At 47.3% G+C, this 23,801-nt stretch overlaps 2 protein-coding genes across 2 annotated transcripts in view; both read right to left on the bottom strand.

Moving 5' to 3' along the window:
* LAMP3 (lysosomal associated membrane protein 3) overlaps positions 1 to 12,719 on the bottom strand; it is a 32,096-nt gene extending 19,377 nt beyond the window's left edge. Inside the window, exons 1-3 of the mRNA XM_023736815.1 lie at positions 12,241 to 12,719; positions 5,184 to 5,923; positions 3,382 to 3,510 (exon numbers count right to left, since the gene is read on the bottom strand). Coding sequence (XP_023592583.1) covers positions 3,382 to 3,510; positions 5,184 to 5,923; positions 12,241 to 12,289 — 918 coding nt within the window. The 5' untranslated portion in view covers positions 12,290 to 12,719. The remainder of the gene's footprint in view (positions 1 to 3,381; positions 3,511 to 5,183; positions 5,924 to 12,240) is intronic.
* A 9,899-nt stretch (positions 12,720 to 22,618) lies between these two features.
* The window catches only part of MCF2L2 (MCF.2 cell line derived transforming sequence-like 2), a 235,619-nt gene continuing 234,436 nt past the window's right edge, over positions 22,619 to 23,801 (bottom strand). The window contains 2 exon segments of the mRNA XM_004382342.1: positions 22,619 to 22,735; positions 23,054 to 23,142. Coding sequence (XP_004382399.1) covers positions 22,619 to 22,735; positions 23,054 to 23,142 — 206 coding nt within the window.

Raw genomic sequence — 23,801 nt, 5'->3', positions numbered from 1 at the left:
TGTGTGTGTGTGTGTGTGTGTGTGTGTGTGTGTGTGTGTGTATGCGCGCGCGCACACGCGTGCACGCAGTACTGGCATCTAGTGGATAGAGACCAGGGATGCAGCTAGACATCCTACAAGGCACAGGACAGCCCCCACGACCAACCACCTTGCCCCAAATGTCCGCAGTACCGCTGTCAAGCCACACTAGAGAGTAGCAGTGTTTGTTTGAAAAGTGACTGAATTGTCGAGCCCCTTTCCCTTTGGGAAGCATCTAGAAGGCTTTCCTGCTCCAATGCATTCCACACATTCCACTTTTTCAGGCAGAAGCTACAGCACCAGGATCCACAGGCCAAATGTGAGTAGAAGTATTTTGCTGCAATACTGCAACTGTATTTTGTTGGCCAGCACGATGCTCAAATTTTTAAAAACATGTTGTTGGCATTTAAAAATCATGTACTTTTATGAAAAATCTAGATTTCTGCCTTCTCTTGAACAATCAAGATGTGGCAACACTGGCCCCTCAGTAACAGCGGAGAGAGGGGGCGTCTAAAACATTTAACAGCTGGTACTGCAGGACCCGGCCACTCAGAATGATGCCAGTCGTCAAGACAGGGACGGTCACTGGTTCCATGCCAGCCCCACCACGGAGCCACCAGCTGGAGCTGGGGAGTGGCTGCTCCCTCTGGGTGGGACCAGCATTCTCCCCTCTTCAGCTCCTCGCTACTGGGGCTCTGTCCCAAACCCACTGCCGTTGATACTTGGGGGTTTTGGCTTTTATGGGCTGTAGGTTTACTTTGTAAACCTTCATAAAATCACTATATGTAAGACCTTTATGCCCACATTGTAGGGCTTGGAGTAAGATTTGTCCTTTCAAGATTGTTACGGAATTTGATGGCACTTTGGTGGTGTAGTGGTTAAGCACACACGGCCCCCATTGCCGTCAAGTCGATTCGGCCTCACAGTGACCCCACAGGGCAGAGCAGAACCGCCCCATAGGGTTTCCAGGAGCAGCTGGTGGGGCCGAACTGCCGACCTTTTGGTGAGCAGCCGAGCTCTTAACCACTGCGCCACCAGGGCTCCGAGGCTATGTCGGTTGTCACTTTGTTTCTCATGCTGACCCTAGAGTTTTTCTTATGCAGATTTAAAGGAAAAATGAAATCTTTTTTGTCTTCATTAAATGTGGGAAAATAAAAATGTAAGGACTGCCCATTTGAAGAAAAAAAAAATCACCAGTCGGCTTGTGGCCCCTGTTTTTACTTAATTAAGTTCTCTTTTGAAATGCAGAGGACTAGGGCTGGCAGGCAGGAATATGTGGCCCTTCTGCTCTCTCCTATAGGGTCTCTGTGAGTCAGAATCGACTCAACGGCAAGGCGTGAACCTCTCTGCTTTCATCTTGTCTTGCAACTAAGACCAGCTTCTTGGGGGTTTGCGCTGGGGAGTGGAATGAACAAGATGAATTTGGCTGGCCGGACAAGGCAGAGCAGCTCCTGCAGCTCTTGGACCCTGGACGGAGAGTGGCTTACCTTGAACCCTCCTGCAGGTGGGTGGAGGGAAGGGGGGATGACCTGCTGTGCATCCAGCTCTATCTGGATGCGAGTTTCTGCCCACACCTCTGCAGGGAGGGGTCATCTGGGAGCAGGTACACTTCCAGAAAGGTGGTGATTGAATTCTGGGATGGAATTGGGTCAGAGTTCAGCCTGAAGGCTTTGTGCAGTCACCAGGAGATAAAAGAAAGGAGTTGGCAGGCGCCAAAGAAACTTCTGTTTGCAGTTCTGCCTAAGGCCTAGACAAAGCTGGAGGGTCCTGCAGCCTCCCCTCAGGCAATTATTCCCAGCGCAGTGGTCGGGGTGAAGCAGAGCCCCAAGTGGTAATTATGCATGCTTCTGTCTGTATCCTCTGCCATTTTGCTGAAGTGACTCTTTTTTTTTTATTCCTGATAGCTCTAGCATTTAAGCTTAATTGTCTAGGGCTAGAAGACTTATTCTGTCCTGAATAGTCCTCTGGTGTGAGGGATTATGTCCTTCCCATTTGGTACCGAAAGGAAACCACTGACTTCTCAAGTGCATTGCTATCTTGTGGAGAAAAATACGCCCCAGGAGGATGAAGCCTTATTACCAGTTTAGTAATAATAGTAACCACGCTTTACTGAACACTGCTATGAGTCAAGCCCTGTGCTGGACAGTTTACATGCACCGTTTCTAATCCTTCAAAAGTCCTGTTAAAACCAAACCAAACCAAACCCGTTGCCATCGAGTCAATTCCTGCTCATAGCCACCCTATAGGACAGAGTAGAACTGCCTTGTAGGGTTTCCAAGAAGCGTCTGGTGGATTCGAACGGCTGACCTTTCAGTTAGCAGTCAATTGCTTTAACCACTGTGCCACCATTAATACCTGTTAGGCAGGTATTAATTGTTTCCATTTCACAAGTGAGGAAACTGAGGCCCCAACTAGCCTGAGATCACACAGCTAGTACATCTTAACGGCTGAGAGTCGACTCTGGTCTGTCTGGCCCCAGAGTCTCTGCTTGTTCCTCTAGAAGATGCTGTTCCTCCAACTTCAGGGTCCCAGGTGAGAAAGAGGCCGTTACTGAGTCCCAGCCGTAGGCATCTGTTCACAGCCTCCTCCCAGGCTGTTACTCCGCCTACTGAAGGACTCTTTAGGGCAAATAGGGGAACCCCATCTCTCCCTTGAGCGTGGGATGGCCAGCGTTGTCTCCCCAAGATGTTTGGCTGTTTCAGTTCCTGTAATCATAGCTACTGGCTGTTACTAGCACCCTGCTCCATGCACCGGGCATGCTCTCTGCAGAGGTGGTCTCTAATTCCTTTCCCCCATTCTACAGATGATAAAATAAAACGGGCATAGCTTACGTGGCCTGCCCAGAGTCACAGGGAAAATGAGCGACAGAGTCAAGTTTGCAGCCAGGTCTCTGACACGCACGTCCACACTCTCCGCTTTACTTCATCGTCTGCCCCCTTCCAGGCGGGGGTCTGGAAAACCCAGGAGCCGGTTAGTCCCTGAATTTGGGCTGGAGTGGTTGGAAAGAACCATCTGACCTTTAATTTTGGTCTTAGAACAATCCTGCCCCCATGGGATTTTCTATGGGTCTGTACCTCTGTACCTCTGTACCACTTCCTCCTTTAGGTAGTTTGCAAAGGGCAACAGTGGCTGGGTCCCCAGAGGCCAAGCCTTCCCTAAGACGCTGAAGGGGAAAGAATGCAAACATAAAATGTTGAAACTTCCCCTCTCTCCATCTCCACGCACTTATTATCAGTGAAGAGCTCGAAAGGCTCTGAGATTCGGTTCTGCTGGGACGTGAAGTGTGGGATTGCAGCACGGCCCGGGAGGAGGGCCCTGAAAAGCGATTCCAGAGCCCTCGGCATGCAGGTGCTCAGACCTCACCTTGGTAAATGTGAAATTCACAAAGCCACCTTGGAAATTCAAAAGGAGGTTGGATTTTCGGGGGCCACAGTTCCCAGAGGCTTGGGTCGCGTTGGGGTTGATGTTGAAGTATCTTTGTGGTGAAAAAACCTAAACCAAATAAGAGAGATCAGCTTCATTGAGAAGTGGAAGAAAATTCAGACTAGGGTATGGGAAGCAGACCAGTAAGTGAACCTACGCCCAAGGCATGTGGGTGCCCACTTGAGAACTGTAGGCTCCCCAGAGGACACCTCTCATGCCCAAGCCGTACATTCCAAAGATTTTTATTTTATTTTTTATTGTGCTTTAGGTGAAGGCTTACAAGGCACATTAGTTTCTCATTAAACAATTAGTACACATACTGTTTTGTGACCTTGGTTGCCAATACTGCAATGCGTCAACACTCTCCCCTTCTCCACCTTGGGTTCCCCATTTCCATTCATCCAGCTTTCCTGTCCCCTCCTGCCTTCTCGTCCTTGCCCCTGGGCTGGTGTGCCCATTTAGTCTCGTATACATGGTTGAGCTATGTGCATTATTGTTTGTTTTACGGGCATGTCTAATCTTTGGCTGAAGGGTGACCTCAGGAGTGACTTCAGTACTGAGTTAAAAGGGTGTTGGGGGGCCATACTCTTGGGGTTTCTCCAGTCTCTGCCAGACCAGTAAGTCTGGTCTTCCGAAGACTTTTTTAAAGAAGTCCTCTCACAGAGAGAAGTTCCTTGATAGGTAAAGCATAGCCAGTGTATTCTTGATAGGTCCCTGGGTGGTGCAAATTATTCTCGCTGGACTACTAAGAGAAAGGTTGGGGGTTCGAACCCATCGAGTGGCACTGTGAAAGAAAGGTCTGGCGATCTTCTTCTATAAAGACTACAGCTGAGAAAACTCTAGGGAGCTCAGTTCTGTTCTGTAACATGTGGGGTTGCCATGCGTCAGAATTGACGACAGGGGGTTTGGTTTTCGGTTCTGGCATCCCTGATAAGCTGAGTGGAACTTAAATTTTTGTTAAATGAGATATGTTGAAAGGTACTGCAAGAAGGAGCTCGCTGTTTAATGAACATCTGTCTCAGTGAAAGCTTGGATGTGGAAGGTTTAGTTGAAATCATAAAAACTGTACAAAAAAAAAAAAAAGGAAAGCATGTATTATTTTTATGGTGGCACCTTTAGTAAATCAAATAATCATAGCCCACCCCCGTGATCTTGTTAGTCTAGATTTTCCACATTACTGTCAGAGTTGACTGAAATTACCCAGCCAACCAGTTGCTGTAGTATTGATTCTGACTGCTGACTACCCCATGAGGGTCAGAGTAGAACTGTGCTCCATAGGGTTTTCAATGGCTGATTTTTTTGGGATGTAGATCGCCAGGCCTTTCTTCTGAGGCACCTCTGGGTGGATTCAACCCTCCCACTTTTCAGTTAGCAGCTGAGTGCATTAACCATTTGCACCACCCAGGGACTCTGTCTGGGACTATAGAGACCATCTCATGCAAACCTCTGGATTCAGGGAGAAGGAGCTGAGAGTCGGGAGTTATCTGGAGGGATAGGACGGGGCTGGGTCCAGAACTGAACTCACTGCCCAGGCTGACTAACAGGGAGGACTGTGCATATTTACAAGTGTGGTGTGTTCCTTCTCTCTCCAAACACTCTCTGTTGGTTTCTATTTTTATCGGTTTGTGTTCTAAAATAGATCCCCCTTTGAACTGAGCATCGTGGGGAAGGCCGAACACGCAGCTGTTCATTTCATTAAAGACAGAGGATGCAGGGAAACGGTCACTCTCAGCCCCACTTACCGACTCCTCATCTTGAACGATCAGCTCTATCCCCAGCTCTGCTTTTATACACAGCCTGCTTCCATTCAGAACTTGATAAATTCCAATCTTGGCTGACGATGGCTGTGGTGCAAGGGTGGGCCCAGGGGGGGCTGGTGGTGCTGTCTGGGTGAGATTGTGTGTGGCTGTGGTTGTTCCTGGGGCGTGGGTGGGTTGTGAGGGCGTCTGACTGGTTGTGCTGTTGCCTGGTGCAGTGGGCAACGTTGCTGGATGGGAAGTCTGGTTACTGGGTTGGTTGGTTTTCTCAGCTGTGTGGCTGAGAGTTGAGGGACGGGTTAGGGTTGTATGGGCTGGTGGGGTGACTGGGGGTGACCGTGAGTGAGGAGCTGCACTGGGGCCAATTGTAGCTTCAGTAACTGGAGGAGCCGATTGTGAGATGCTGGATGTGGCCTGGGTTGTGACCAGGGTGTGAGTTATTGGGCTGGTGGGCGGGAGACTTTCTGTAGTGACTGATGCCGTTGTCGCGGGAGTTTTTATCATTGTGTGGGTTGTTGGGCTGTCAGACTTGGAAGTGGTGGCAGCTGTTTGAGAGGCGGTGCGGCCGTCTGTCAAGCTTGCTGTTAACGTTTTGTGAGGCGCTTGGCTGGTGGGTTGCGGGGGAGAAGGCCTGGCCTGCGCGGTGGCTGGTGCAGTGGGCTGGAGATCATCGCTGCCTTCCGGAAACGCTTTCTCTCTCAGTTGGCTGCTATAGTGCAAAACTACTGCAAATTAGGAAACAAAGCTGTCACACGTTGCTTGTAAGCCCTCACCCCTTTTTAATATTTGTTCATGAAAAATTAACACACATATATTTAGATGTGGGGGAAATTCACAAAGATATAACAATGAGGTAAAGATCCCCAATTCTGCCGCTGGGCCACATCGCTGCAATGTTTGGCTGCACCCGGGCTTTTCCAGGGGTGTGACCACACTGCAGGTATTCTGCATCCAGCTGCTCTGTGTGTGATCACCAAGGTGATCATGCTCAGCTAGACACCTAAGTGGCAATGCCACCCAACGAGCCCTCCTCCTTCCCCACCTTCAAATTCAAATCCAGTCGACAGTGACCTGATAGAGCTGGTGTGGGACGCGTGCAGGGTTTTATAGTTTTCAGAGAATCAGACCCAAAGTTTGAAAAGGATCTTACAGGTCATCTAGTCCAACCCCAATCAGACCCTAACTTGTACCTACAACCCTATAGTGTGCATATGCATCTTTCCCGTGTGTCCGTCCCATCTGTGCGCATCTTTCCCGTGTGTCCGTCCCATCTGTGCGCATCTTTCCCGTGTGTCCGTCCCATCTGTGCGCATCTTTCCAGTGTGTTCGTCCCATCTGTGCTTAATCACCTCCAGAGATGGGGAGATTGATTTCCCCCAACACCATCTCTTCCCTTTCTTCTTTTTTTAATCTACCCACCGGTTGTTTTCCTAAATATAGTCAGATTCCCGTCATTTTCTTACCTAACCTCTTGAGTGACCTAACCTTTCTCAACCCAGAAAGAGAATTAAGCCAGAATAGCTGTGATAATCCAAGTGGGCTGTCCTTTATGTCTTCGCTTAAACTTCAGTTCTTCCGAGGGCCTTCCCTGTTCTCCTTATAAAATGTGTCTCGTCCTCTACATTCTCCATCACGATGTTGTATTAGTGTTCTCGGTGCGCTAATCACAATTTGTAATTACTCACTCAAATATGTAATGATCAGCCTGGCCCGACTGTGTGTACCAGCAGAATACCAGCCTTGCTTCTATTCACTGGTTTATTATTTGTAGCAATATTATTATCTCAGTTAATAAAATTATTTTATTTAATAATAATATCATTTATTTATTTATTATGTATTGGTTTATTTGTTGATTGCCTATCTCTCCCACTAGATTAAAAGCGGTCTGAAGGTGGGAGCTGCCTTTTTTTTTTTTTAACCACGAGTGCCTGCGCACAGAAACGTTTCAGTGGATGTGGGCTGGATGAAGGAACATTTGAGTGGGTAAATGAGGACTGTAGACCTTGTAGGTTTATGGCGAGGCTCAAACAAGTTAAATTAAGTGAAAGCACTTAAGGGCAGAAGGCCTCTGGCTCTATCCTTGCCTCCTTTTAGGCACAAAGCAAGTCGGAAAAGTGGAAAAAATGCAGATGATGTTCTTTGGGAGTTCACGATCAGGCCAACTGAGAGAGACTGCTCTGCCCCTTCAACGTTGTGGTTTCTTTGTGTTTGCCCACCCCCACTCATCGGAGTGTAGCTCCTGGTGCTGGGCAGTGATGGGGAAACGCAGGCAAAGAAGGAGGTTACTGTACGCTGGTATTCACGAAGTCCTGAAGTTCACGTCCAACGAAACTAACCCACAAACACCTCGAGGATCTCCCTCCTCCACTCAGTACATTTCTAAGTGGTTACTTTTCCCATAATAATAATAATAATAATAGTAATTTCAAGTCACTGGACTTACTACATGGCAAGCCTCAGGTCAAGGGTCGTCTTTCACTGATTGCTCTAAATATAACCCTCTGGTGGGTACTATCTGTATCCATCTTTAGATGAGGAAGCCCAGGCTTAGAAAATGCCCTCAACTTGGCCGCTATTATACAACTAGGAAATGTTGGAGCTGGGACTCAAGCCCCTGTGTGTCTGAATCAAAGCCTGCCCTTGAATTTAGGGATTGGAAGAGGTAGGGTGGGTCACTGGGAAGAATGGTGAGGGAACAGACAAAAGCAGAGGAGAGAGCAATGAGAGGGTGTCTCTCCAGTAACCCCAATTCGCCAAATCCTCATAATGGTGGTCTTCGGTGAGACTTTCTTTCAAGTTTACATGAGCAAATAGAAAAGTTCTAACTTCAAGCCCAGTAGTAAGACTTGTGAATTATTTCTGCACAGTTGGCTTGCAAAACGGGGGCTCAAAAAGGATTCAAACTGCCTCAGATAACCTTTTAAAAAGTGTTGCTCTTATTTTTAATGCCAGTAAGTCAAATGAGATTATTATTAAAGAGTCTTTTGTATCTAAAGTATTCATTTGCATAAGTTAAATGCATGATACTTGGGGGTTGTGGCTTTTATGGGCTGTAGGTTTACTTTGCAAACCTTCATAAAATCACTATATGTAAGACCTTTATGGCCACATTGTAGTGCTTGGAGTAAGATTTTTCCTTTCAAGATTGTTATGGAAGTTGATGGCGCCTTGGTGGTGTAGTGGTTAAGCACTTGGCTGCAATAAGAAAGGTCAGTGGTTCAAGAGGCCAAAGGTCCACTCTGCAGCAGAAAGATGTGGCAGTCTGCTTCCGTAAAGATTTACAGCCTTGGAAACCCTATGGGGGCAGTTCTACTCTGTCCTACGGGGTCGCTATGAGTCGGAATCGACTCGATCACAGTCGATTTTTTAAAAAAAATTTAAATGGAAGTTGATAGTTGTTGAATATTTATTTTCACAACTCATTTGGGCGAAACCTGAGTTGCTGGTTCATTGGTCAAAAACCCAGCAAGAACCTCCTTAGGTTCATACCACTGCTATGGAGAGAGAAAACACGCGCAGATGTGATTTCCAGGTCTGTCTTGTAAGAAGCAAAGATTGCTGCAAGGAACTCTGGGAGACTGGAAACCAGTCCCCTTTTGTTCTCCTGGGGAGATCATTGAATCCTTGCTAAAATCCTACCATATGTGACAGGTCTTAGGAGCTAAAGCAAGTCTTCTCAACTGAGTAGAATTTGCCCAGCTGAGGATGCCCTCCAAAATGGAAGGCTTCCTCAAATGCAACTAGAACTTCTTTCTCAGTAGTGAGGAAGGAACTGACATAAGGCAAAAAGCATGTTGGTGGTTCATGAACATGTGGCATCACAAGAGACCAGGAAGACTCACGCCACCCTGCCAAGGTGTGTATGCTGTGTAGAAGTCTTAGTGTGGTGGCTGGAGGTGATGGTAGCTATGAGGTCTTGCTGTGGTATGAGAGTGTGTGTCTTTGGGATGAGGAATATGGGTGATGGACAGAAGGCCAGGTTGGTAGGTTGCCAGACCAAAAGTGCCAGGGGGCAGACTCTAATTAAACATCCCAGGAAGTTCACAGGTGTGTTACAGATTGACCCAGTCTATGAAATATTGTTCTAATATTCCCATTCTCCTTCCCTGATCTGTCCTCTCTCCTTCCCATCTCCCTACAGATGTAGGGGTGGGGGGGGGTCATAAATGATGGGCAGGTGATTAGACAGAAAACTGACAATGATAGGTACACTGTGCATTGTAATATGTCCCAGAGAGTTCACATATTTGTTAGGTACTCAATAAAGCTGGGAAATAATACGCTGTCCTATAAAATCTATGCACATGACCACACTTACATGACCAATCTTTGTCAAAATTGGGCCACAATTTTAAAAAAGGGCCTTTGGCCCCAGAGAAGTTTAGTCAAGGTCACTTGTCTGCCTGAGAGCCACAAAGAGGGCAGTGAGCAGAAGCAATAGCAGGGCAGAGCTCAAAATCTATGCTCTTGTGGGGACAGATAGAAATCTTACTGTATCTTTCCTAGTGATTCTGCTTCTCAGATCAAACCCTGACTGATATTCAGGCATAGAAATTCAAACCAAATGTGATGCATGATAAAAACTCGTGGCTGACCCTCTAATCAAGAGAACATAGTACTGGAGCCCACACACTGGTTCGCTCTTCTCCTCCTACCACCACCCCAGCAACTCCTCTCCAGGATTCAGGAGGCTCAGCAGACAAGTACCCCAGGGCCTTGATCCACTGCTCAGACTCCTTTAGATGTGTGATCTGCAGGAAAAGGCGTGAGAAGGTCTTGGTTCCCCTACAAACCACAGAAGGAGCTGAGAGATGACTTGGTTGGCCAGTCCCTGGGAAAGTCAGCCACCACACAAGAGCTCAGGACTACCTCTTCTCTAGGCGTTTCTCTGACAGCTGATCTCTTCCCGGGCAGTCTTTGGTTGGCTTCCCTGCCACCCCCAATCCAACAAGCATGACCTCCTCTGAGCCAGGTTCCACATCAGGGTAGTCTTTGCCCTCTCGGGCTCACAGCTTTGTGGGGCAGACACCTAAGTAATCAATAGTTCCTCTTCAATGTGGGCGCTATGGGAGCTTGGTGGTGGAGTGGGGAATCCAACACAAGGAGAAATTCTTCCAGCTGACAAGACAGCAAATGGTATTGCAGACAGGAGGAAGCGTACATTGCAAAAGGCACAAGGCTTAGGAGCCTGGTGTGTTGGGAGAAGAGTGATCTTATTCTGCCTTCCCAACACCCAGGGAGAGGATAAGATTTCCCCCATTTTTCACTGAAAAAACTGAGCATCCGAGAGGTCAGAGGATATGAACAAGGCCTTCCTGCTGGTGAGGGTCACAGCAGGGGTTTGGATCCAGTTATGTGTAACTCCCAAAGGCCAGGAAACACCGGTCTGTCTACCTTGGGGCCCGGGTCACCTTTGAGGAAGAATAGGATTTTGCAGCTCAGACAGGAAAGGGCAGTGTGGGCATTTTCTCTCGACTTCCCCTTCGTTTGTGGGACACTCATTGTGTTCCCGACTGTTGGTCGTCCGTCAGCCCTTCATTTGGTGGACACTCATTGTATTCTCGACTCTGTCAGTCGTCCATCAGCCCTTCATTTGGTGGACACACGGGTCACTGTAGGTCACTGCTGGACTGGGATGTGTTTTGCTTTTATACCAGCTTGCCCTGCTAACTGTAGTGATGACTTCCCTCTCAACCACCCTACCCACCCCTCTACCCACCTCCCCACAAAAAACCGTGAAACTATAATTGTGTAAGTGTGGCACGAGGAAAACAGCCTGGGTTAGGGCAGCTGACCCGACCCTTCACACGACTTTTCTGACCGTTTACATTATAACCAAATGCCACCGGGCCTCCCTTGAGCATCTAGCAGGATGGAGCTCGTTCTCGCACATTCCAGTGCTTCTAGAAAGAATTGTGAACCAACCAGCAAACTTGATGACAAGAACAGAACCACAGCACGCGAGAGGACTCAATATCCTTGGGAGAAAACGCTCTAGGTGAAAGCAGTGGTTTGGGACACAAGGTAATGGTTATAAGCCCAGCTTCCCAGACAGCCTCTCTGAAGTGCAGTGGAAATTTCTTATCTTTCACTCCCTGGCTTACACCTTTCTGAAAGGACACGGTTTGTTAGAACACATCTCACCCAACGTCACAGCTCACTGTATGTGACTCAAACCTAGCACTTTCCCTGGAGCCAGACAGGATGTGCATTCCGCAAACAGTTTAGGAAAGGCCCCCATCTCACCTCCAGGTGGTTTCTACAAACTCTTTCTAATAAAGTGCCATCTGGGAACCAGGGACAGTGGTCTTCTGGGGTTGACACCTGCCGTAGTCATCTAGTGCTGCTATAACAGAAATATCACAACTGGATGGCTTTAACAAAGAGAAGTTTATATCCTCACAGCAAAGTAGGCTAAAAGTCCAAATTCAGGGCGTCAGCTCCAGGGGGAAGGCCTTCTCTTTCTGTTGGCCTTCTTATCAATCTTCCCCCGGACTAGGAGCTTCTCCCCGCGGGGACCCTGGCTCCGAAGGACGCGCTCCGCTCCTGGCACTGCTTTCTTGGTGGCATGAAATCCCCCTGTCTCTCTGCTCTCTTCTCTCTTTTATATCTCAAGAAATTGCCTCAAGACATAATCCAATCTTGTAGATTGAGTCCTGCCTCACTAACACAACTGCCACCCATCCTCCATCATTAACATCATAGAGGCAGGATTTACAACATACAGGAGAATCACACAATTCTGAAAATCATGGCCCAGCCAAATTGATACACACATTTTTTGGTGGACATAATTCAATCCACGACACCTATTCTGCTTAACTCAGGGAAAACGAGTCCAACTGTGAAAGCTTTTGGGAAGAAAATCAAGGTGGGTCCCCCCTTGTGTCAGGTAATAAGGACGCGACTGTCTCAAATACCCACAGTGGCCAAATCATACCTATATTCTGTCCTGTCTCACCTCGGGCAGTGGCACCAGAATGAATATTAATAGGATGAGACGTGGCAAAGTCAACACGCACAGGTGTGTGTAACTCACCGGCCAGGGACACGAAGAGCACCACGACCGCAGGGAACTGCCAGGACATGGCTGGCGCGGGGAGCCGGCGGCCTTGCTGAGGGTCGCTCTGCTGCACCTCCGCGGCTGCCCTCAGCTCCTCCAGGTGGAAGGAGCTTGGTCTTCTGACTGCCACAAGGCTGATTCCAGGGCAGGCCCCGGAAACCAAGAGGAAGAAGCAGCTCTTTGCTTCTCATTCACTTGTGGTGGAGAAACTGAAGTCACTTATATTCTGAGAAGTTGCTGAGAGGCCTGCCCAAGTGGTGCGCTGAGGGAGGGAGACCACAAGTGGTTCTTGGGCGAAAGCAGGCACTTTTCATCATTGCTTGTGGTGTTTGCCAGGGCGGGGCAGGCCGAGGTGAAGGGTAGCTGGGATGATCTCTCCACGAGAGGTAGTGGGCCTATGGCGGCGCCAGCTTCCTTCTCTCAGAACTTGGGTCTCCTCTTTTCTGTAAACTCTTGGTACAGCTCTGTAAAAAAGAGGCCCTTCTCAGCCAGGAGAAAACCAGTCCTTCAGTATGAGGGAGAGCTGGAGTTTTAAAACCCAGTGGCTGGCTGACTGGTGGTGTGTATTTACAAAGGGTCTGAGGAGGCCCTGCTCCAGGCCCACGACCCCTCACCCAGGGACCCTGCATGGCCATTGTAGGGAGCGAGCGGGAGGAGCATGAGCTTGGGAGTCAGGGAGTCTGGGTTTGAAGTGGCCCTGCCAACTCACCAGCTCTATGATGTTGGGGAACCTCTCTGAGCCTCAGTTTCTTCTGCTGTGTTGTTGCTGTGAGGTGCTGTCGAGTCGGTTCTGACTCAGAGTGACCCTGTGCACAACAGAACGAAACACTGCCTGGTCCTGCGCCATCCTCACAATTGTTGTTATGCTTGAGCCCATTGTTACAGCCACTGTGCCAATCCTTCTCGTTGAGAGTCTTCCTCTTTTTCGCTGACCCTCTACCATACCAAGCATGATGTCCTTCTCCAGGAACTGATCCCTCCTGCTAACGTGTCCAAAGTATGCGAGATGAAGCGTTACCATCCTTGCTTCTAAGGAGCCCTCTGGCTATACTTCTTCCAAAACAGGTTTGTTCATTCTTCTGGCAGTCCGTGGTATATTCAGCATTCTTCACCAACACCATAATTCAAAGGCATCAATTCTTTTTCAGTCTTCCTTATTCATTGTCCAGCTTTCTGCTGTATAATGGGGATAATAATGCCTATTCCTAGGGGGTTTTAGAAATCAAAAATTCCTGAAACATGGAAATACTCAATATTATTATTATTTCCTTCCTCTATTAATTACACAAACAATGATGGTCTATCTCTGAGGCCCGTGAGTCTGAGTGGGGAATACTGTACACATCCAGGTGGTGTATTAGGATACCCTCCTGATTACTGGGTTTAGGGCTTTCACCTTAGTCCCAAATAATTTCCTAAAAAACAGTTATAGCTACAGCTATTTTATCTTGCTATGTTGTTTTAGACACTCTACTCAAGTAAACTCACCAAAGCAGGTGGGGTTTCCAAGCTGATTTTTTATGGTGGAAGGTGAGGGTTAGCTTGTGCCAGCTGAACAAATGTCAACAACTCTCTACTATTCCGGCCTTTTAGTCAATTTATTCAACAGACAATTATTAAGCAGATACTATGTGCTAGGGGCCCTGGTGGTGCAGTGGTTAAAAGCTCAGCTGCTATTCAAAAGGTCGGCATTTCAAAGCCACCAGCTGCTCCTTGGAAACCTTATGGGGGCAGTTCTTCTCTGTCCTATCTATAGGATTGCTATGAGTTGGAATCAACTCAACGGCAACGGGTTTGGTTTTTTTGTGTGTGTGTCAGGCACTCTTTTTATCCCATTTAAGCCCCACAGCTACCACGGTGGGGCACTTCTATTACTGTTATTGCTATGCAATTTCACAGATAGGGAAGCTGCGCGGGGAGAGATCAAGTGACGCTCAGGGTCACCCCTTGCCTCAGCCTACGTTCACTGGAAAACGTCGGAACTAGTCTTCTGAGTAGGTGCTTAGATGAGCAGAGTCTTGAGGCTGGTTTTCGGGGCTCTTGTCTTTGACTAAGGCCCTGGGTGGCACAAACAGTTTGTGCTCAACTACTAACCCAAAGGTTAGTGGTTTGAATCCACCCAGCAATGCTGCAGAAGAAAGGCCGCTATCTGTTTCCATAAAAAGTACAGCCAAGAAAACCCCGTGGAGCAAGTCTACTCTGTCATGTGCGTTGCTATGAGTCAGAGCAGACTTGACGGCAATGGGTTGGGTTTTTGTTTTGCCTTTGCCTAAGGGAGAGATGCCACAGCAGGGTGTTTCAGAAGCATGTGGAACAAGGCTACAGAACTTTTCACAAAAATTCACCGCCCATTTGCCAGAAGAATATTTGGTGGATTGTCTATAAGGACATTTTTCAAATGCTGAAGACTGTGCTGCTTTTTATAAAAGATTAATACCAACACTTTTATATTTTTGAACCACAGAATACTTTGCTAATCTACGTGTTTCTAGGAAACTATTTTCTAAGAAAATAATATACAGTGGTAGATAACGTTGTTTTATGAGGGGCTAAGTTAACTGAACTCAATAAAGAACTCACATGGATCTTTATTTTTAGAAAGCATTTCCCAGACAGGACATTAAAGGGAGGCACATGTAATTATTCTGGGATGATTGCTTGGGGCCTATGACATACAGTGGGGTAAAAACCTAGTAGTGGCAAAGGCATCTTTTCATGTGCTTATTTGCAATCTGTTATCTTTTTTAGAGAAGGGTCTCTTTAAATCTTTCTCCCATTTTTAAAAAATTGTGTTGTGTGATTTCTTTTTCTTCCCTGTTCTTTTTTTCTTTTATTATTGTGGCGAACAGACACACAACAAAGCATATGTCATCTCCACACTGTCACAGGTACAGTTCAGTGATATTAATTACGGTATTTTTAGGCAAATAACGGGTGCCTTCTACGTTGGTCTGCCAGCGGTGCCCTCCCCTGCGAGGTATTGTCGTAAGCGTACTATGCTGAGTTCTTTTTACTGCAACTATTCTGTCCCGTAGGGTCGCTAGGAGTCAGAATCGACTTGATAGCAATGGACCTTTTTTTTCTTCTTTGAGGACTCCAGTTACACATATATTCGTTTTCTTGAGATGGTTCTACAACTCACTGAGACTGTTCAGTATCGTCAGCTCCCTTTTCCCCTCTATGTTTCATTGGAAATCATCTCCACTGCTACGTATTTGTATTCGCTTCCTAGGGCTGCTGTCCCTAGTGCCACCAACTACATGGCTTAAAACAATGGAAATTTATTGTCTCACAGTTCCGGAGGCTGTAAGGCCCAAATAAAGACGTTTACAGGGCTATGTTCTCTCTGAAGGCTCTTGGGGAAGAGGCTTTTTTCTTTTTCTTTTTTTTACTTTTACTAGCTTCTGGTGATTTCCTGGGAATCCTTGGCACTTCTTGGACTGTAGATGAATCACTCCAATCTCCACCTCCATCTTCACATGCCATCTTCCCTCTGTGTCTGTGTATCTGTGTCTCTTTTCTTTTATAAAAACACTATTCGTATTGGATTAGGACCCACCCTACTCCAGTATGATCTCATGGTAACTGATAACATCTTCAAAGAAGACTCTATTTCCAAACAAGGTCACATTCATAGGTACTGGGGATTAGGATTTGAACATATCTTATCAGGAGAGAGTTAAATTCATAACAGTTCAAATTTGATGATCTTTTCTTTTGTATGTCTAATCTGCTGCTGATGCCACGCAGTGTGTTTTTCATCTGACACTGTAGTTTTTATTTCTAGAAGTTCAATTTGAATCTTTACAAAATATCTTCCATGTCTCTTCTTAACATGTTCAGACTTTCCTCTAGCTTAGTGAATATTTGGAATATACGTAGAATAACTGCTTTAATCTCCTTGTCTACAAACCTATCATCTGTGTTGTTTCTGAGTGTTTCAATTGATTAATTTTTATCAGCATTATGGGTTGCATTTTTCAATTTTTTGGCATGCCTGGTAATTTTTAATTGGATTCCAAACATTGTAAATTTTACCTTGTTGTGTGCTAGATAGTTTTATATCCCTATTGTTACGGATTGAATTATGTCCCTCCCAAAATGTGTATTGAAATCTTAACTACTGTGTATGTAAATATGACCCTGTTTGGAAATAGGGTCTTCTTTTGTTACATTAACGAGATTACACAGAGTAGGGGGGATCCTAAACCTAATCACTTCTGAGTTCCAAGAAGAGCAGAATAGACACGGGGAAAATGAAGACAGCTGACAGACAGATGGATGTACAAGCCCAGGAACGCCAAGGATCGCTGGCAGCTACTAGAAGCTGAAATAGACAGGGAAGACTTCCTCTTAGAGGCACGCTCTGAATTTGGATCTCTAGCCTCCTGAACGGGGAGCAAATAAACTTCTGTTCTTAAGAGCCACCCAGTTATGGCATTTCTGTTATGGCTGTAAGGTAACTAAGACACCTGTAAAAATTCTCAAACTTTGTTCCAATACACAACTAAATTACTCAGAAATAGTTGGAGCTTTTTTTTAAGCTTCGTTAGGCAGAATTAGAGAAGCTTTTATTCTAGGGCTAATTTTCCCCAGTACTGAGGTAAAACCTTTCTTAGTTCTCTATCCCTTCAAAAAGTGGAGGCTAATTCCCCTCCCCTTGAGTGTAGGATTTATTAGGAATTCTAATAAATAGGATGTGGTGGAAGTGATGGTAATAGGTTTTCAAGACTAGGTCATAAAAGGCATTTTGGCTACCTCCTGCTCTCCCGTTTGGATTACTCACTGTGGGGAAAGCCAGCTGCCATGTTGTGAGGACACTCAAGCAGCTCTATGGAGAGACCCACGTGGTAGAAGCTGAAGTCCCCTACCAACAGCCGTATGAACGAGCCACCATGGAAGTGAATTATTCAGCTCTCATCAGAGTCACCTTTGGCGTCCATAATTCTACCAAAAGTCTCTTTGAGGCAATCTAGGCTTTTGCTATTAAAAAAAAAAAAAAAAAAAAAAAGACCAAACCCGTTGCCGTTGAATTGATTCCAACTCATAGTGACCCTATACGACAGAGTAGAACTGCCCTACAGAGTTTCCAAGGAGTGCCTGGTGGATTCAAACTGCCAACCTTTTGGTTAGCAGCCACAACTCTTAACCACTACACCACCAGCGTTTCTGGCTTTTGCTATTAGGCACCTTAAAAGTCTTCCAGCCTCTACCCATTACCCAATCCCAACACTGCTTCCACATTTAGGTATGTTAGGGCAGCACCCCACTCAGTTCAAGAGGCTAGAATCCAAATTCAGGGTGTCAGCTCTAGGGGAAGTCTTCCTCTCTCTGTTGGCTCTGGAAGAAGGTCCTGTTCCCTTTGAACTTCTGCTCCTAGGTGATCTTCATGTGGCTTGGCATCTTCCATCCCCCATCTCTGCTTCTTTCGCTGCTTGTTTATTCTCTATCTCAAAAGAAATGGACTTAAGACACACTCTACATAATCCTTTCCCACTGACTTAATAAAGACAATCTATTCCCAAGTGGGATTATAACCACAGGCATTGTGGTTAGGATTTACAACATATATTCTTGGGGGACACAATTCAACCCATAATAGAGGATCTCTAGCTTTTCTAATTATTTCTTAATGCATGGCTAGTATCTATGTGGACTCACGCTGTCTCCAACTTTTACAGATCCAAGACTGCTCCAGCTAGGGTATTTTACTCCAGGCTACCGCAGCCGCAACCTCAACCTCAACCACGTGTTGAAATCTGAGTCCCTCTAGTGGGCAACAGGCAATGTTACAAAGCCATAGATGAGCTGAACAACTGGTAGAACAATATTGGTAATTTTACTCATGCTTTTGGATTCATTTCCATTTACTCAAGTGGAAAGATGACATGAATTTCACCCACAGAAGAGCCACCCTTTATTTTTCCGTTTTCAAGATGCCTAAAAAATTCACCACTATTTCCTGAGTGAGCACTGTGTCCAGGCCCTGGCCATGGTGACCCCATGCACAGCAGAAGGAAATGTTGCCAGGTCCCGCGCCATCCCATGATTGGACCTTTGTGATCTAGCGTGTTTGCACTGGCTGATTTTCAGAAGTAGATTGCCAGGCCTTTCTTTCTAGTCCCTCTTAGTCTGGAAGCCCTGCTGACACCTGTTCAGCATCACGACAACGCACAAGCCTCCACCGACAGATGGGTGGTTGCCGTGCATGAGGTGCATTGGCTAGAATCAAACCCAGGTCTCCGGCATGGAAGGCAAGAAATCTACCAAATCCATTAAGAGTCTTTACATATTCTCATAGCGAATTGTACCCACTGTGATTGGTAAGATAACCAGGCAGACGAAACCAGAGAAGTCTGCTGAGGAATTTTTGATGCACTCGTGTGTGTGCATGTATACACATATACTCAAGACTGAATGTATGAATGTGTATTATAAAATGGATGAAGCTGATTCTTCTGTAAATATGCCGCCATAGATTGCATAGGACTATACTTTGACCGGACATGTCCGATGCTATTGATGCTGCAAAGGGCTCTGTGTGCTTTTAAAACCCCAATCTGCTGAATTCAGAAGCCTGGGTTGGATCTTAGCAGGTTCTAAGGGTGGCTGTTACCACCTTTCCAAGGTTGCGGAAGCAGCTGGAAGTCACGAACGGCTACGCTAAGATCCACGTCCCCCACTGTCCACCGGGGTGGTCCACAGAACTTCCCCGGGCTCCCCACAGCAGATCTGCTCTGCTTGGTCTCCCTCTGCAGCCAGCTGGTCTCACCCCCTCCTCCTTCTCCACAGATGCAGGAATCGAAAGGAAAAGGAAGGAGGGACGCACTTCCAAAAGTAAGTGGGACGGAGTGAATGGGCTGATGAAAATGGGGACAGGAGGATAAAGCTAGGAATAAGCTGACGGTTTTCAGGAATGGCAAGTCAGAGGGCCTTTGAACGTGTTGGGAACTGTAAGATCAGGGAAGATGACTAGTTGCTTCCTGCTACCTTGTGGGCTTGCTGTGGAACCAAATGAGGCAGTGGCTATAAAGCTCCATGGCCAGCCCTTCACGGAGCACCTTTCTGAACCCTGGACCCAGTGGCCTCTCCTCACCTCCCCCACAGCGCACTGCGCCTTCCTGCCTCTGTGCCTTCGCATGAACTGTTCCCTCAGCCTAGGATGCCCTTCCTTGCCACCCGGAAACTGCTTACTCTAAGGCCCAGCTCAGATGTCACCCCTTCCCCGACTACATCAGGAAGAGCCAGTGACAGTGTTCTGTGCTCCCACAGTGTTCGTAACACCGTGTTGTGCTCATCTGTGTCCACCTCTGTCTCCCGCAACTGGACTGAGAGCTTCTCAATCATCTTTATACCTTCCTGGTCTCACCTGGTACCAACCAGCACCTTCCTTAGGACGGGGGAGCCCAGAAAACAGGTGTTGAATTAAACGAGAAAAGATACACGTAAATAAACAGACGTCCTTATGCCCAAATTGGAACAATGTGGGTTAGAAAATAATGCAGGTAGAAGCGCATACAATTTCCTTAGATTAGGAAGAACTTTATTTTATTGTACCAAGAGAAACTATTGTTGTTTACAAGTCTGAAACACTCTATCGGGAATTGTCGTTCGGAAAAGCGGTGGCAGAGGGCGGCCCCACAACAGCTTAACTTTCTGAAAAACTCCCGAGAACATCGTTCTGCTGGACAGCTACGCCAAGTCGCCCCTCCCTGCAGTCTGCGTCGAAGTCCCCACCTCAGTCCAAGGCTTTTCTATGAGCAGAGTGAGACAGGAGACTTCAGTTTTCTCGAATTCTTCAGTGATTTTCTTGCTCACCCGAAAGAACCTTTTGGGTGTTGTTTGTTGACCAACTCCTCTGAACGCAGGGGATTCAGTCAGGTCCTGTGTCCAGTGAAAAGTTCAAATCAAACCCCAGCAATTCCAAAACTAACGGAACTGAAAACTCACTCTAGAACGAATTCTAGAACCAGAAACCTCCCAAGCTAAGTGTCCTGGTTATTAAGCCGTTATTTCTCAGCTGCAAACACACCCTTCTGTTCCTTGTGGTGGCGGGGGGCTAGCAGTCTGCATACCCCCTGCCTCCTCTGCCTGTGGCTCCCCATCAGGCTCCGCCATCAGGACAGACTAAAGGGAAGTCCCCTGGCAGCTGGTCTTCAAACCCGCAGTGGCCGTTTCCCCAGCACTTCCATAACGTGCCTCGCGGTGCCCCTTTAGAGACATCAGCTGGGGCGCCCCCTCCCCAGAGCTCCACATCCAGCTCCGGGAGCCCCTCTGCCCAGTTCCCGGGGTGGGTGTACCAGTTGGGCAGTGCCCCTCCTCAGAGGGTGACTCCTGGCCGTGTGGGGCCCCCTCCAAGCTTCTGGGTCTTGATTTCTCCAATCTCTTCCCTTTGTTTCCTCAGTCCTTGGGGTGGTAGCTGCTTCTTGCAGTTAAAAATCACCATGAAAAACCAAAAACTTCATTATTCCCCTCCCCGCTTTTCCATTTTAATTCTCTGATAGCTGGATAGCAATTCTTCATATTAAATTCTCTCTGTTCAAATAACTGCTCTGATGTCTTTCTCTTGATTGGGCCCTGACTGATATGCTAAGTAATTCTAATACTAAATAATTCTGCAAATAAATAAATCTGAAAATGAAATAGTAAAAATACAGAAGAAAAACAATGTAAATGGCAAAGATAGAACTAGCAACAAACACCTGAGAATAACTCTGAAAATAACTCAAAACTTACACCTCAAACCCTCTGCAAATAAAGTTCATAAAATATAAAGCTCAAAAACTAAAGAACTGAAATAATTTAAAACTAAATAAAAACATAAATAATAAATGAATACAAAAATAAACAACTCAGGATCTAAAATAATTGAAAATAAGTAACTGGGAACAGAAGTAACTCTAATATTAATTCTAAAATGATATAACTAAAAAAAGACTCCTAAAAATAACTAAAAACACCTCACTCTAAACATAAATCACTCTAAATACTTCAAAACATCCCAGACAGCTTTTAATGGTTAAACAGGTAACTGAAAAAACAAATGACTCAAAAACTCCAGTAACTAAAAATAGAATGACTCTGAAAATACTGTTATTCACAATTATAAAACTAATGAAAAATAATTCTAAAGCCAATTAATGTGAAAACACATAATTCTTAAAACAAAAGAAGTGAATATGAATAACTCCAGAACTAAATAATCTTGAAAACAAAATAACGGAAAGTGGGAACTTTAAAGCTATAAAATGAAACAGCTAGAAAACTAACTAAAAATAAATGCAAATTAATTAAAAATTAATGAATGAAACCAAAATAGTAAATAACTGAAATAACTCTAAAATCCGCTGCCAGGTGAGTTGATTCCAACTCATAGCGACCCTACAGGACAGGGTTTCCAAAGGATTGGATTGGTGGATTCGAATTATTGACCTTTTGGTTAGCAGCCAAACTCTTAACCACTGTGCCACCAGGGCCCCCTCCGAAATAACTCTAAGACATTAAAAAAGCAATAAACCTAAAGGTAAAAATTTCAGAAGTTCATGTGGAAGCCCACCCTCTCTGAAGCAAAGCAATCTTGGCACAGTAACTCCCACATCACACCAGCAGAGCACGGAGCCCCCAGCCGGCCCCCCGGTTGGGTCTGCGTGGGCTCTGGCTCCTCCAGGCTTGGGCTAAGTGGTTCTCAACCGATTCTGCCCCCAGGAGAAAGTTGGCAATGTCTGGAGACTTTCTGGTTGTCACAACTTGGAGGTGGTGGCACTGGCATCTAGTGGGTGGAGGCCAGGGATGTTGCTAAACATCCTGCAATGCCCATGACAGCCCCACAACAAAGAACCATCCAGCCCCAGACGCTGAGTTATGAAATAGTCGTGCCAGCAGCACTGAGAAGCCTGGACTCCGCTGGCCCCCGCAGGCATGCAGGGCCGCTTCGAGGCCTCCGCAGGCTGGGCCGGGAAGGGTGGGCTCAGCTGGCGAAGGCGGGCGCTACACCCCAGGCTCCTCAGTCTCCTCCTTGGCATCCCTGGGTGCCCCTCCCAGGGTGGCAGATCCGCAGGCACAGGGCCCTTTGCTGCTTAAGGGTGGGCGGTGGGCTTGGCATCCACTGCAGCCTCTTCCCTAGGGAAGACCACTGTGGGGTGCCTCAGCTGAGCCAACCACCCCCATGGGTGACAACTGCGGAGGTGGTGTGGAAGGGGTGTCAGTTCTCGGGGAGGGCGTCCTCAGGCATCCTCGGGGCGAGCCGGCCAGCGAAAATCCCAACGCTCTCCTCGGCTCTGTCTGCTGCCCTGAAATCCCAAGAACAAAATCAGAGAAGCAGTGGACAAATGGGCCTTTCCTTCCCTGTTCGCACTCACGTTTCTGCCTCCTCACGCTCTTCTTTTTCTCTTTGGGTACTTTCGCCCTTCTCCGGAACAGATTTGGAGGAACAGGTTTCATAACTGTCATCCAGCTGGAAAAGTCCCGAGAGCTGGAAGGGGGGAAACAGTGATGCACCCCCAGAGGTACCAGGGTGGGGAGGGCCCCGCATGCCTGACACCCACCCAGCTTTCCTAGCAGGAGCCTCCTTATCGTGGCCCAAAACCAACACGTTGCGAAGGAAGCAGGTGATGTTGGCTATGAGGTTCTAGATCCACCTGGAAGAGCCAGTGACCTCAGCTTCCTGGACAATGACAGGTCCTGAGGGTGACAATTCTTAAAAGCAGGGAGAGAGGGAAGGGGGAGAGGAAGAGGGGGAGCTTATGAATGGGAATGAGGACGATGAAAGTGCCAAGGGGACGAAAGTTACACTCAGAGCGCTGCTCTCCTTCTCCAGGCCTCCTGCACCTTCACACTCTTCAGAGGTTTCCGTGGAGACAGGCTTCCTGCTGGAGCTGCCTGAGGAGGAGAGAGAGGAACCTGGGCCTGCTGTGGGGATGGGGATGGGGGCCTGGGGACCACTCCCTGCTGCCAGGAGCTGGATACAGTAGGCAGTGGCTGTCCTCAGGGGCTGATCCTGCCCCATCTCCAAGTCCTCTTCTCCCCGGGCAGCAACAATGCACCCGGGCTGTGAGCGAGGGGGTCTGTGATCTCCAGGTCCCTTTTCTAGAAATTCTACAGTGAGACTAGGAAGAGACATTCACTGTGTTCTGCTGCCCGCACCTTCTTGCTTCTCTGTGAAAACCACCACGTCACCACTGCTCTGGTGAGCACTGCCATCCTTCCTGCCTCCCGCTCTTACCTACCCCTCCTCCTCCTGCTCCTCAGCCTCCTCTCTTACCTACCCCTCCTCCTCCTCTTCCTCAGCCTCCTCTCTTACCTCCCCCTCCTCCCTCCTCTTCCTCAGCCTCCTCTCTTACCTCCCCCTCCTCCTCCTGCTCCTCAGCCTCCTCTCTTACCTCCCCCTCCTCCTCCTGCTCCTCAGCCTCCTCTCTTACCTACCCCTCCTCCTCCTGCTCCTCAGCCTCCTCTCTTACCTACCCCTCCTCCCTCCTCTTCCTCAGCCTCCTCTCTTACCTCCCCCTCCTCCTCCTGCTCCTCAGCCTCCTCTCTTACCT

Source organism: Trichechus manatus, unplaced genomic scaffold (genome assembly GCF_000243295.1).
Source record: "Trichechus manatus latirostris isolate Lorelei unplaced genomic scaffold, TriManLat1.0 scaffold00092, whole genome shotgun sequence".
Lineage (NCBI taxonomy): Eukaryota > Metazoa > Chordata > Mammalia > Sirenia > Trichechidae > Trichechus > Trichechus manatus.
The sequence above is the reverse complement of the archived record's forward strand: the minus strand, read 5'-3'. Positions and strand labels throughout refer to the sequence as shown.